Source organism: Thamnophis elegans, chromosome 3 (genome assembly GCF_009769535.1).
Source record: "Thamnophis elegans isolate rThaEle1 chromosome 3, rThaEle1.pri, whole genome shotgun sequence".
Lineage (NCBI taxonomy): Eukaryota > Metazoa > Chordata > Lepidosauria > Squamata > Colubridae > Thamnophis > Thamnophis elegans.
Window position 1 is genome coordinate 139,884,590 of NC_045543.1, and position 13,850 is coordinate 139,898,439.

General features: G+C 45.0%; 1 protein-coding gene across 2 annotated transcripts in view; it reads right to left on the bottom strand.

The window, feature by feature from the left end:
• The window catches only part of CTIF (cap binding complex dependent translation initiation factor), a 182,600-nt gene that overhangs the window by 47,475 nt on the left and 121,275 nt on the right, over positions 1 to 13,850 (bottom strand). The window contains exons 8-9 of one of the 2 annotated variants that reach the window (XM_032214565.1): positions 12,501 to 12,942; positions 6,952 to 7,284 (exon numbers count right to left, since the gene is read on the bottom strand). In XM_032214565.1, coding sequence (XP_032070456.1) covers positions 6,952 to 7,284; positions 12,501 to 12,942 — 775 coding nt within the window. The remainder of the gene's footprint in view (positions 1 to 6,951; positions 7,285 to 12,500; positions 12,943 to 13,850) is intronic. The other variant, XM_032214564.1, reaches the window with a different exon arrangement.

Below are 13,850 nucleotides of genomic sequence, written 5' to 3' on the forward strand. Positions count from 1 at the left end.
TGAGCCAAAGATTATGCAGCCTAAGAATGATCAAACGTGCACTCCCAACACCCTCCAATATGATTTAAGGATGGGAAATGCTAACATTGCTTCTCATTTTAATGGGGGTCAATGCAAGCAAGCTTCCTAATAGATTGGGTCTCATGTTAATCCCCCAAAGCAGTCAACAGCTGGATCAAATCCAAATAATGAATTAGTGAATTAATTAATTCATAATAACAAAGTTGGAAGGGACCTTGGAGGTCTTCTAGTCCAACCCCCTGCTAAAGCAGGAGGCCCTATACCATTTCAGACAAATGGCTGTCCAATTCTATTTAAAAACCTCCAGTGATGGAGCACCCACAACTTCTGGAGGCATCCATCCATCCATCCATCCATCCATCCGATTCTATCTATTCTCCATGAACATAAGGTGGCATTCACAATTCTTATTCTTCCATATTTTTTTTTGCCCACAGCAACCCTAGGCAGTTGGTTATGCTGAGCAACATTTTCCTTGGGTGAGGCTGGACTAGAACTCGGAATTCTCATCTTCTGAACTGTGACATCATAGGAATGACGTACTTTACTATAGCCTGTGGTTTCGGAGGCAAAGCACAAAATGACCCTGTTGTTATGATTTTATTGCATAATACTTTGCAGGTAAAGCATTACAAAATATTCATCCTTAGAAATGTAAAAGGTATTTATGAAATAATATAAAATAGTAAGACTTTTGACAGAAAAGAGATTGGATGGGCATTCCCCCCCCCCCATCCCTTCCTCTAAGGAGCCATATTACTTGGGTGTCTTTGGGACTGCAAACGAGGGAAGACAAGAGATTCCAATAAAGGAGAATCGTTTTAGCTCAAGGTTGAAATGAGGGGGACCTTGGTGCTCTCTGAGCTTGGCTGTTTTCTTGCATTACCCAAGCTAGGTAACATCATCAGTGCAGCCAAAAGATTGCAGCTGAAGATTAGATAAACATTCTCCTAGCAAAAGACAAATCTATAGTTCATTCAATCTATGGAAAAATGGAAGGCATAAAATACCCATTGGCTGGTTGGAGATGAAAGAATGACAGATCAAGCCATCGGCAGACCAACAGTCAAGGAAGGCTTTGAATGTATTCCTTAAAAATATCCTCTTGGATTCTGTCCCTTGTTTACTTGATAATGACAAGACATAACAACTCGGTCACAATAAGAATTGTTTCAGAAAAGTTTTGTGCATTTGTTTGTCTCTCTCTTTTGCAACAATCCGGCGGTACTGGAAACAGGGAAGGGATCTGCTCGCTTCGGTCTTTCTCTCCCTAAGCCCAGCCCACCTACCCATTTTTTTTTCCTGAAAGGTATCACATCCTTCTGTTTGACATGTTGTTGGAAATGGTTGCTAAGGAGAACAGGGTTCTGTTACAACCAGTGAGGCTTGCTAATAATACCCTTCTCTGCGCATAGTTCGGGAGCAGACACCTCTCCGCTATAAAGAGACTGCACATTTCAGCAGAGGAATTTAACTTTAACTTATATTACATCCCCCGGAGTTTGCAGGCAGGCCTGTTAACCTCCTGGCTCCACACAGCCCTGAGACGGGGAGGGCTCATATTTATAACAATGGCCAACAGAAGCTTCCCAAGGAAAATAGCTTTCAGCTTCTACCATTGGGAATAAAGATCACGTGAAGATTTACTCCTTTATATAATGCCTTGGCGAGGCTAGATGTGGAAGAAGTGCTTGGGCAGACTTCACACCTCATAGGAACACAGCATCATCCTTCATTCAAGTTTTCCCCACATCAACAAACCCTGGGGGGGGGGGGTTTGAGTTAAGGGGCAGCCCACTGCTCCAACTTCTTCTCCAGTAACTTTGCATTGCAAACTAGAGAAGTGATGGCGAACCTTTTTGTGTGCACGTGGTTTTACGCGCATGTGTGTGCCCCCAATTCAATGCACCCCGCCCACCTGCGCATGCGTGCAAGACCCCCTGCGTGTGTGTGTGGTGGTGGTGGGGAGTTTTTGAGCCGAGGTGGCGCAGTGGTTAAATGCAGCACTGCAGGCTACTGCTAGATCAGCAGTTCAGCGGTTCAAATCTCACCGGCTCAGGGTTGACTCAGCCTTCCATCCTTCCGAGGTGGGTAAAATAAGGACCCAGATTGTTGGGGGCAATATGCTGACTTTCTGTAAACCGCTTAGAGAGGGCTGAAAGCCCTATGAAGCGGTATATAAGTCTACTGCTATTGCTATTGCTATTTTTATCCTTCCCAGGCTCCGGAGGCTTTCCTGAAGCCTGGAGAGGGTGAAAATGGCCTTCTGGAAGTGCGCTGGAGCTGATGGGTCTCATGCCAGCAAATATGGCTCCGCGTGCCACCTGTGGCAAGCATGCCATAGGTTCGCTATCACAGAACTAGGGCATACAAAACCTTTGCCAGACCAATCCTCAAATACAGCTCGTCTGCCTGGAATCCACACTGGACATTAATATAATGAAGCCGGTCCAGAGATATTTCACAAGAAGAATCCTCCACTCCTCTGCTCACAATAGAATTATTATGCCAACCAGGCTCGAAATGGACTATTTCAGCTTCAACCTCAATAATATACGAGCAAACAATCGATACAAACTCAAGGTAAACCGCTCCAAACTCGATTGCAGAAGATACGACTTCAGCAACAGAATAGTCAACGCCGGGAATGTTCTACCTGACTCCGTTGTTACATCCTCAAACTCCCAGAGTCTCAATCTTAAACTGTCTACTGTGGACCTCACCCCATTCCTAAGAGGTCCGTAAAGGGGGCATGCATAAGCGCACCAGTGTGCCTAACCGTCCCTGTGCTACTGTCCCCATTTATTTGTACTCATTTTCTATGTTCATGTCGATGTCTATCCTTATACCTGTTATCTTGTACATGTCTTGTAAATTAAAAAAAAAAAAAAACATCGCCCAAGTGGTGTCCTTGGCTGATGATGGATTCAGAGTTACCTCCTAAGCCAACATTTTAACATCTAAATCATGCTGCAGGTGAGTGAAATCCAGCAGGTTCTGGAGAACCGGTAGTAGAAATTTTGAATAGTTCGGAGAACCGGCAAATCATGCCACCTCTAGCTGGCACCAGAGTGGGGTGGGAATGGAGATTTTGCAGTATCTTTCCCCTGCCATGCCCACCAAGCCACATCCACAGAACCGGTAATTTAAAAAAAAATGAATTTCACCACTGCAGTGTATGTATTATTTTGGTTTGTTGAGATCTACAGCCCTCTCTAAGTGGTTTACAGTCAGCTTATTGCCCCCAGCAATCTGGGTCCTCATTTTACCAACCTTGGAAGGATGGAAGGCTGAGTCAACCTTCAGCAGGGTGAGATTTAAAATAAAAAAAATAAAATAAAATTGAATTTCATCACTGCCATGCTGGCCTTTGGTAGCTGAGATCTATCGGGATTTAAGTAGACCTGAGATTTTTGCACTGGTATGGAGAACAGCAAAACAAGCTTCTCCCAGTTTGGGAACAAAATAAGAATTTGGTCTATTTAACCCAGCCATAAAAAGGAGACCCAAATATACACTGGACCAGGAATCTGCCCCAGAAGCTGTTTATCCGCCAGGTGGGAAAGATGGGATGCTATGATATGATTGTGTCGTCTTACTCCCTTTCTGCACTCCATGGGGTCTTTTCTCCAATGTTTCTGCAGCCATCTGTTCAGCAATGTAGAAAACCCAACACACACACACACACACACACACACACAGGCAGAGCTAATCCCAGGATTCATCCAATCTACAAGAAGCAGCAGATCCTCCCCACCCACCCCCTCCCGTTTGACAGCGATGATAACAGATTATTCGTGGGTGGTGGGTTGCTTGAGAGAGAAAAAGAGTCATTGGGGACGTCTATCGCCTAAAGCTCGTGCGAGATGTCTCTCATTCTTCAACAGACTTTGGGTGGGGGGGGGGGGGCTTTGCTTTCACAGCTCCAGGTCAGCAAGGGGGCAGGCAACAAAAAGGGTGGGGGGGGGAGAGAGAAAGCTAAGCTACAAGGACTGTTTTTCTGTCCAGATGGCACAAAGCTACTGAGTTCCAAGCAGCTCCTACGTGACAGAGTAGCAGGTGACGGGGAAAATTAATCCAGCTCTCAACAGAGCACAAAATAACCTGGGGTTTTCTAAGCAGCGTTTTTTGCCAGGATGGGGAACTATGGCCCCTTGGCAATCTTTGGACTTCAACTCCCAGAATTCCTGGGCCAACCAGCTCAGGAATTCTGGGAGTTGGGACCCACAGGTCGTCAAGGGGCCATAGTTGCCCATCCCTGATGTTTCGGGTTCTCCTGCTCAGGGGTGGGTTCTGGCCGGTACGGCCCCGTACGACTGTACCGGTAGTAGCGGGGAGCAGCTGACAGCGTACCAGTATGGTGGCTCGTTTGGCCCACCCACCCGCCCACGTTCTGTACCAGTTTTTAAAGCAACAGGCCAATTGCGCATGCACGCACAGTATATGGCCCCTGTGCGAGCGCCAACATGCAGCTGGATGTCGTGGGGCGGTGGAGTGCACATGCATGCGCAGCATGTGTGCGCGAAAGGACGCACGGCCCCATGAGCACAGTACCGGTAGTGACAGGGAGAGGAACCCACCACTGCTCGTTTCTCGGTGCTACGACCACAAAAGCCATCCCAGCTCCTAACAAAGTTGGCCTTAGAATATTCATGACTGGGAGACACATGGGAACAAGGTCAGCCAATGAATAGGCATAACTAAGTCGGTCAATGGGAGCTTAGGCAGATCTGAGTCTGTGCAGAGAATTGAAACAGAAACTTAAGCAGTCTGCTGCTCTGAGAAGTAAACTAACTGTTGAAATGAAACTAACTGCTTGTGTTTGCCTGTAACTCTCCTGCCTTGTGTTTACTTGGAAGAATCACCTGTTGGTATTACATTTATTCATCTATTCTTATATATATAACAAAGTTAATGAAATCCAACAAAATCAGTTATCTGTATGTGCTTTCTGGATTTTGATTTGTTTGTAACAAGCTCTGACAGTCGGAAGGGACCTTGGAGGTCTTCTAGTCCAACCCCTGCTCAAGCATCGGGAAACCCTACACCATTTCAGACAAATTGTTGCCCAATCTCTTCTTAAACACCTCCTCTGTTGGAACAATGTTGGAACAACCACAACCTCTAGAGGCAAGTTGTTCCACTGATAGATTGTCCCCACTGTCAGAAAATTTCTCCCTTAGTTCTAAGTTGCTTCTCTCCTTGATTAGTTTCCACCCATTGCTTCTTCTCCTGCCTTCGGGTGCTTTGGAGAATAGGTCAAGCCATCTTTGTGGTCGCCTCTCAAATATCGGAAGACTGCTATCATGTCTCCCCTAGTCCTTCTTTCCATTAAACTAGACATACCCTGCAATCGTCCCTCGTATGTTTTAGCCTCCAGGCCCCTAATCACCCTTGTTGCTGTTCTCTGCACTCTTCTCCTTGTCTCCTAACCTTTTAAGAGAGGGAAGGTAGCCAAGGGAGCTCCCCAAACATCTTTTCAATCTTGGTGGGAGTACTACATACAGATATGGGCCCTATGCACAAGATTTGCCTCTTCACCCCTTTTCTTAGGTATACTGTACAAGGAATTCCAGCAGCAAAGGAAAAACATCGCAAAGGGAGAGTAGCAGAGAAATAGAGCAGGAAGGTAAGGGGGAAAATCTGATGCCATGTAGTCCATACCCTGAAGTCATACCAGATTGATGTGCACCAAGAAGCTGAAACTAAGAGGCTTTTTAAAAAGTGCATCCCTATTACAAGTTAAGGTTGTGAGAACAGCTAGGCTGGACCTAACTCAGGGACCAGCCTTTGCTTTCGAAAGATCAGAATCGTGCCAATCATGATATTCCCTAATATCTACAGACCCCTCGTATCCTGGACATAAACTGTTTTAACTCCTCTCCTCGGGTCACTGCTGCAGGGCATGGCATGCCAAAACAACTAGACAAAGGGACAGTTTCCCCCCTCGTGCAATCCCTCTGCTGAACACCTAATCCTCACAGTATTATCTTTTGTCTAGTTATCCACCTTGTATGGCTGTATTATTATTATTATTATTATTATTATTATTATTATTATTATTATTATCCTTGTCATCTTCTCTATTACCCCCTCTTATTGGTATCATTATTATGATTATTATTACTCTGTTGCTTTGCATGTAAATTGAGAGCTCCTGCATCGGAGACAAATTCATTGTGTGTCTAATTACATTTGGCCAAATAAAGTATTCTATTCTGTTCCGTCCCATCCTTTTTTTTTTCTAGTCTAAATAAACAGCTAGATGGTTATTTCAAGCCAGTACAATAAATCCAGTTCTCCAAACGTTTCAATCTTCCTTCCCACCAAACCTTTTGCAACTCCTCCTGTTCCCTGGGCCTTGCTTGAGGTTTTTCCTTCCCCTGCTAGCTCTTTCACCTCATTGGGCCTTAGGAGTCGTACATATTTACTCAAATGTGATGAAAAACCCTATATAAAACCATGTCGTTTGCTGGCTCTTTTGAGCTCAAGCCAACGTTCAAAGCAAAAGGGATGGCGGGAGGGGGGAACCCTCCGTACCTCTGTAGATCAACAGAGACAGCCTTTCAACCCTTTCCCCCACCCCCCAAAAAAGCATTCCCCCTCTCCCCATATGCAGAACAGAGAAGAATCGCACCTCGAGAAACTGAGTGTTTGCTAAAGGGATCGTTTAAAATAGGTTCCGGAGAAGGACGGCGGTGTCTATAAAAATTATAACGGTTCCCGGTAACCATGAAACGCATCATGTCAACAAACAGAAATGCCACCGTCCCTTCCCTTTTCTCCCTGCTGTTTTTGTTTTTCTAAAATTAATTGGGTGCCAAAGGAATGCTGGCTTGCTTTTGAAGCACGGCCAGATGGTATGGGCATCTCACCCCGCCAGGGAAGGAACGCCTGAAGGCGCCGAAGCCATAATTCTATCCGGTTTACCTGAAGCATGTTGAGAAGAAGACTCCGGAACTTGGTCCCATCCACCATGAAGAGAGCCATCTTGTCGCACAGCATGGCCGCGGTGCACGCAAAGCTGCGGTCGGTCACGGCCTTCTGATAGATGGTCTTGACGATCTCCCCCAGCATCTCCTCGGAGTTGGTGGAATTCTGGGCTTCCTCCATGAAGTTGGTGAGCTTGGAGTCCACCCCGCTGCTATTGTTATTCCTCATGCTATTGAGAATCTCAATTAATTTGTCCATTTTGTTCCTTTGTGGGTCCGTGGACTCTACCACCACTTCGTCCTGATCCGTGAAAAGGGAAAGACAAGGCATCTGTTACGCAAGGGAGACATGGAGGGAGAAAGAGAAGAGATCACGGATCAGCACTTTGGGACAAGCCATGATGGTTAGGAGGCATCAAACAAAAAGCTAGCATAGAAACCTGCCTGCTTAGTCTAGGACCATCCAGGGAATTCTGGGATTTTTGGTCCCAATAGCAATAGCACTTAGACTTATATATCGCTTCACAGTGCTTTACACTCCTCTCTAAGTAGTTTACAGAATCAGCCTCTTGCCCACAACAATCTGGGTCCTCATTTTACCCATCTATGATGGATGGAAGGCTGAGTCAACCTTGAGCCGGTCAGAATCGAACTGCTGGCAGTCAGCAGTGAATTAGCCTGCACTACTGCATTCTAACCACTGGGAAGAGAAGGGAGGGAGGGCAATAGCCCTTAGACTTATATACCGCTTCACAATGCTTTTACAGCCCTGTCTAAGTGGTTTACAGAGTCAGCCTGTTGCCCCCAACAATCTGGGTCCTCATTTTACCCACCTCTGAAGGATGGAAGGCTGAGTCAACCTTGAGTCTGGTGAGACTTGAACTGCTGAATTGCAGCTCACAGTCAGCTGGAGTAGCCTCCAGTACTGCACTCTAACCACTGCACCACCTCAGCTCAATGCATTTTCAGGGTGCCATATTATGAAAATAGTGGCATATTTTTAGTGGCGGTTCTCACCTGGTCTCAATTTCTAGCTAATCTCTACTCTATTCTGGTGTTCTGTGGAGATAGTGATACATCTCCACAGAATACCACAATCAATCTAAATGATTTCCTTTCAAATTCTACAGGTAATCCTCAACTTACAACAGTTCATTTAGTGACCATTCTAAGTCACAATGGCCCTGAAAAAAAAGCTGCTGACTGCTTTTCACATTTACGACCATTGCAGCATCCCCATGGGCAGGGGATCAAAATTTAGATGCTTGGCTACAGATTCATGACGGTTGCAGTGTCCCGGGTCGTGGGATCACCTTTTGCAACCTTCCAAGAAGTAAAGTCAATGGGGAAGCCAGATTCATGTAACAACGTTATTAACTTAACAAGTGCAGTCAGTGGTGGGATTCAGCCGGTTCGCGCCTATCCAGGAGAACCGGTTGTTAACTTTCTAAGCAGTTTGGAGAACCGGTTGTTGGAAGATGGCGCAGTGGTTAAATGCAGCACTGCAGACTACTGCTAGATCAGCAGGTCAGCGGTTCAAATCTCACCGGCTCAGGGTTGACTCAGCCTTCCATCCTTCCGAGGTGGGTAAAATGAGGACCCAGATTGTTGGGGGCAATATGCTGACTCTCTGTAAACCGCTTAGAGAGGCCTGAAAGGCCTATGAAGCGGTATATAAGTCTACTGCTATTGCTATTGCTTTTGGTTTTTCCCCACTTGACTGGGCTAATCCTGTAAGGAAGGCAGGAAGGAAACATTCTAGTGTTGTTTCTAGCCTAATCCCTATTGCCTTGCTTACAGAAACTGCCTCTCCGGTTAACCCTTACTACATTGTAACAGCTAAAGCAAAGCACCCATCGATGTGAGTGATGTGTGAGTTGGCCACACCCACACGGTCACATGACCACCGAGCCACGCTTACCCAGCTGGTCATAAGGGCAGAGAACCGGTTGTTCAATTATTTGAATCCCACCACTGACTGCAGTGATTCACTTAACAAATGTGTCAAGAGAGGTCGTAAAATGGGGCAAAATTCACTTAATAAATGTCTTGCTTGGCCAAAGAAATTTTGGGCTCAACTGCTGTTGCAGGTTGAAGACGAACTGTATTTTTTTAACCGACGAATTCTAATATCCAAGGACTTCTGAAAAAAAGTACTGTCCTGCTTCTGTGCCCCTAAATTTTTTTCACAGACCTTGGAGCTCTGTTTTTTGGGCAGAAACTCTGCACTTTTAACGCCCGTATGGCAGACAGCAATTAAAGGAATGAATAATCCTAAAAAATAATAATAATACTGATGTCCATAATACTGAAGCCATGTCCATTGAGTTTCTGCTCATCATTTTCATGATGAATTACACGATGAAATATATTTTCATTGAATTACTCATTCCATGGTGTGATATATAATTAAAGTCCCCTCCAATGTTGGAGGTAAAATTGTATGCTAATTTTAATTAGCTGGCTGGTTTCAGGTAAGTTGGCACAAGGAATAAGTGGGCTATGGTTGGTTTGCTCTAAGATTCATGAACTGATGCCCAGGACACCATTTTAAGTGGGGACTTTCTTGAATGTGGAAGTGAGATTATTTGGCTCAAAACTAAGATTAGCTCTGATCGCTAGAAAGCAAAAACAACAAATAATATAAAGTGACACCTAGAGGCAGAACATGGTGTTACAGGACATTGCGCTGGCTTTGCTGAAGCAGAAGAAAAATTAAACAGAGACATTAAACATGGCTTTTTTCAAGACAAAATAAAGCTAAAGAGCAATAGTTTGTGTAAAATAGCAATAACAATATATTAGTAATCATTTATACTCCACTTTTCTTTCTGGAATACAACATGATTTCCCTATGATAAGGCCATGAAAAGCTAACTCGCTAGCAAGGGCCTTCTCTGTGGTGGCTCCCTCCCTTTAGAATCATTCCCCCAGCGATAAGATTTAAGGATTTTAAGGATTTAACTTTATTTATATGCCGCCCTTTTCCCTGAGGGGACTCAGGGCGGCTCACAATCCAGGGGGAGGGAAAAACAAAACAAGATACACACATAAAGACAATACATCATTAAAAAATGCAACAGTCATACTATTCGGGTGGGGTTGAAATCTTTAGCCCCAGGCCTGTCGGGACAGCCAGGTTTTTAGGGCTATGCGGAAGGTCTGGAGGGTGGTGAGGGTACGAATCTCCACGGGGAGTTCGTTCCAGAGGGTCGGAGCAGCCACCGAGAAGGCTCTCCTCCGGGTAGTTGCCAGTCGACATTGACCGGCTGATGGGATTCGGAGGAGGCCTAATCTATGGGATCTTATTGGCCTAGTGGAGGTAATTGGCAGTAGGCACCAACCTGTTGCTTTTCTGCAAACTCTTGAAGAAACTTGATTCTCTTGTTGCTATTGTAAGGCTAGAAGTGGACAATCAATGGCCCCTCCCAAAGGAAATAAAAAAGGAGCGAAAGGGAAGTGGAGCTTGCAGGAGACAATTAGTTCGCTTAATTGGCTCCTCACTCTGTGAGACTCCTTGCCAAGTTTTGCCGATATCGGCCTGTCGGCTCTCCAAGCCGGATAAGGTCTGTGATTATAAATCCTCCCTTGAAAAACTTTGCTGGATGTGAATGAGCAGAATTCACATTAAAGTAATAAAAGGTTTTTTGTCGGGACCAGGAGTTTGCTTCATGCTCTTGGGAAGCCTCAGTTGCCACCATGGGGCAGGCAGTAGGTCAGTTAAAATATGAATTTTGAACTGTTGACTTTTAACGTTGTACACTACCCAGCGTTACTGTATGTGAGTTGGGCAGCTATATAAGTTTGTCTAATAAATAAATAAGCTATATACAACATAACAAATGCATTTCAATTCTGCTGATTAATTTCATGCATCTGTATTTAAATACAAATAAGAGAGACAGCTTGCGGTGGAAATAAAGTGTTCCTATGAGGGAATCATACATAGATTAGGGGTCTCTAACCGTGGCAATTTTAAGACTTCTGGACTTCAACTCCCAGAATTACGCAGCGCTGGGGATTCGAACCGCCAAACTGCCAATCTTTCTGATTGACAAGCTCAGCGTCTTAGCCACTGAGCCACCATGCACCCCTCCTCCTTTTTAGGGCTATATTAATGAGGAAATATATACAGATGAAATAAATATAAAAAAATAATAACAAAAAAAGTGGATTGGAAAAAAATGAATTAACAGAGATGTGGAAATGGAATACTATGCTTGTTTTAAGATTATTTTTAGGTTGATTTTTAAACCAGTGATTATTTTTGCAATCTGGTCTATTAGTTTTGTACTTATATCCTGCCCTTATTGCTTTTTATAAATAATTCAAGGCAGTGACCGTATCTCCTTCCTCCTATTTTACCCACAACAACATTGTGAGGTGACTTGGGATTGAGAGAAAGTGACTGGATCAAAGTTACCCAGCTGGTTTTCATGGCTAAGGCAGGACTAGAACTTAAAACTCCCCCAGTGATTGTCCCAGTCACCCATCCAGCTTTCATGGCTAAGTTGGGATAGAACTAAGAGTCTCCTGGTGATTGGTGCAAAGTCATCCACCTAGCTTTTGTGCCTAAGGCGGGACTGAAACTCATCATCTCCCAGTGATTGGCCCACAGTCATCCAAATGGCTTTCATGCCTAAGGTAGCATTAGTCTCCTGCTTTCTAGCTTGGTGCCTTAACCACTGGACCAAACTGGCTTTGGTAATGATGGATAGGTATTTCTGAATTAATGATTGGATGGCTGGATTTGTTGAAGACTATAGAAATATTGTAGAGCAGTGTTTCTCAACCTTGGAGACTATGCTGGCTGGGGGATTCTGGGAGTTGAAGTTCACAGGACTTAAAGTCTCCAAGGTTGAGAAACACTGTTGTAGAGGCTTCTAAATTTGAAGTTAGTTATTAGTTACTGTATTTTTGGACTATAAGACGCACCAAGATTTTTAAGAGGCAAATTTTTAAAAAAAAGTTTTTGCATTCTGCAGGCTTCCCAAAAATGGCCCGTTTTTCATGAAAATGGGCCTGACTTTTGTCAACAAAAAAAGGGGCATGCATAGCCTTTAGGAGGCTTATAGGGTGCTCCTTGGGGCTGGGGGGGGGGAACAAGCAGAAAACAGCCCGTTTTTCGCTCATTTCTGCTTTCCCCAGCCCCCAGGAGCTCTCTGGAAGCCTCCTAAAGGCTATGCACAGCCATTTTGGTGAAGAGGGCAGGGTTTCAGGAAGTCAAAAATGCTGTATTCAGTGTTCAAGACGCACCCAGATTTTCACCCTCTTTTTTGAGGGAAAAAGGTGTTTCTTATACTCAGAAAAATACGGTATGTTAGGCTTAATTTAGATAATATATATTTGTACTGAGAAAAGTTGAATGCCTTTCCCTACTTTTCTCCTTTTTTTCCCTTCACTTTTTAACTCTTATCTCCTTTTGAATTTTCCCCTTCCCCCCGTTTTTGGTAGTTAGTGTGCATTTTAATTCCTTCTGGAATTTAATAAATTTAGCAAAGTTGTACTTTTAAAAAGAAGAAGTGATGGAGGAACAAAAGCAGCTACCTTCTCTTTTAGCCTCCGGCGTAGCCTGTCCTTGGAAGACTGCAGCAAGTGAACTTTGGGCCTCTCGTTTTTCCGTTCGTGGACGTTGTCCTTCCGTTTGCTTTCGGCATCGTGGAGGTACTGCGGCGACGGCCTCTCGGTGGGGTCGTTGTTGCGGTGCATCTCCAGAGGGATGTGCACCGTGCAGACAGAGGTATCTTCTATTTTCAGATTCTCGGTCTCTTTGGCGTTTCGGTGTGTCTCTTTGTCATTGGGAGATTGTTTCTGGTTGTGATGCCACCGCCGGTTCTGGCTGTAGCCGTGGTGGCCACATCGCCCCGAGGAGTGTGGCGCTTGGCCTCCTTGTGAGGGTTTCTGGTGTTCTTTGTTGTGCTTGGTGGTGGTGCCTTGCTGATTTTCTGAGTGCTGCTGCGGCTTGTTTCCCCCGGGGGCTCGTTGTTTCCTGCAAAGCCAAACCAGGAGAGTCAGCCGGGGTGTCTGCCTGTATGTCTATGGAGTCATCTAGGTCAGGGGTCACCAACCTTTCAGACCACTAATATGAATTAGTGACAGGATGGGGGTCCTTCAGGCACTTAGTGTATTTTTCGGACTATAAGACGCACCAGTGTATAAGATGCACCCAGATTTCGAAGACGTGAGTAAGAAAAAAAAAGTTTTTGCCTTCCCTCAGCTCCCAACAGCCCTCTGCAGGCAAGAGCCAAGGTGGCGCAGTGGTTAAATGCAACACTGCAGGCTACTTCAGCTAACTGCAGTTCTGCAGTTCGGCTGTTCAAATCTCATCGGCTCAGGGTTGACTCAGCCTTCCATCCTTCTGAGGTGGGTGAAATGAGGACCCGGATTGTTGTTGGGGGCAATATGCTGACTCTGTAAACCGCTTAGAGAGGGCTGAAAGCCCTATGAAGCGGTATATAAGTCTAACTGTTATTATTATTATTATTCAGCAGGGCTGGGGCGAGGGAAAAAAGCCTCCGTTTTTGCGAAAAAAGCCTCCGTTATTTCGCAAAAACAGGGGCATTTTTGCCTTGCCCCAGCCCTGCTGAAGAGGGCTGCTGGGGGCTGAAGGAAGGCAAAAAAGCTTCAGTTTTTGCAAAAAAATGGCCTGTTTTTTTGCAAAAATGGGATGCAGGGGTGGGGCTTCGGGAGGCCAAAAATGGCTGTATTTGCTGTATAAGATGCGGCAACATTTCCATGTTATTTTAGGTGGGGGGAAGGTGCGTCTTATACTCCAAAAATATGATAGCTTGGCCACCTGTTAGCGGAGATAAGTACCCGGGGTCAACCCTAGGTTTGCTATCCATTGTAGCTAGGAATCTCGAATAGGGCTAAGAATGAATGTTTGTCTTGTAGCCA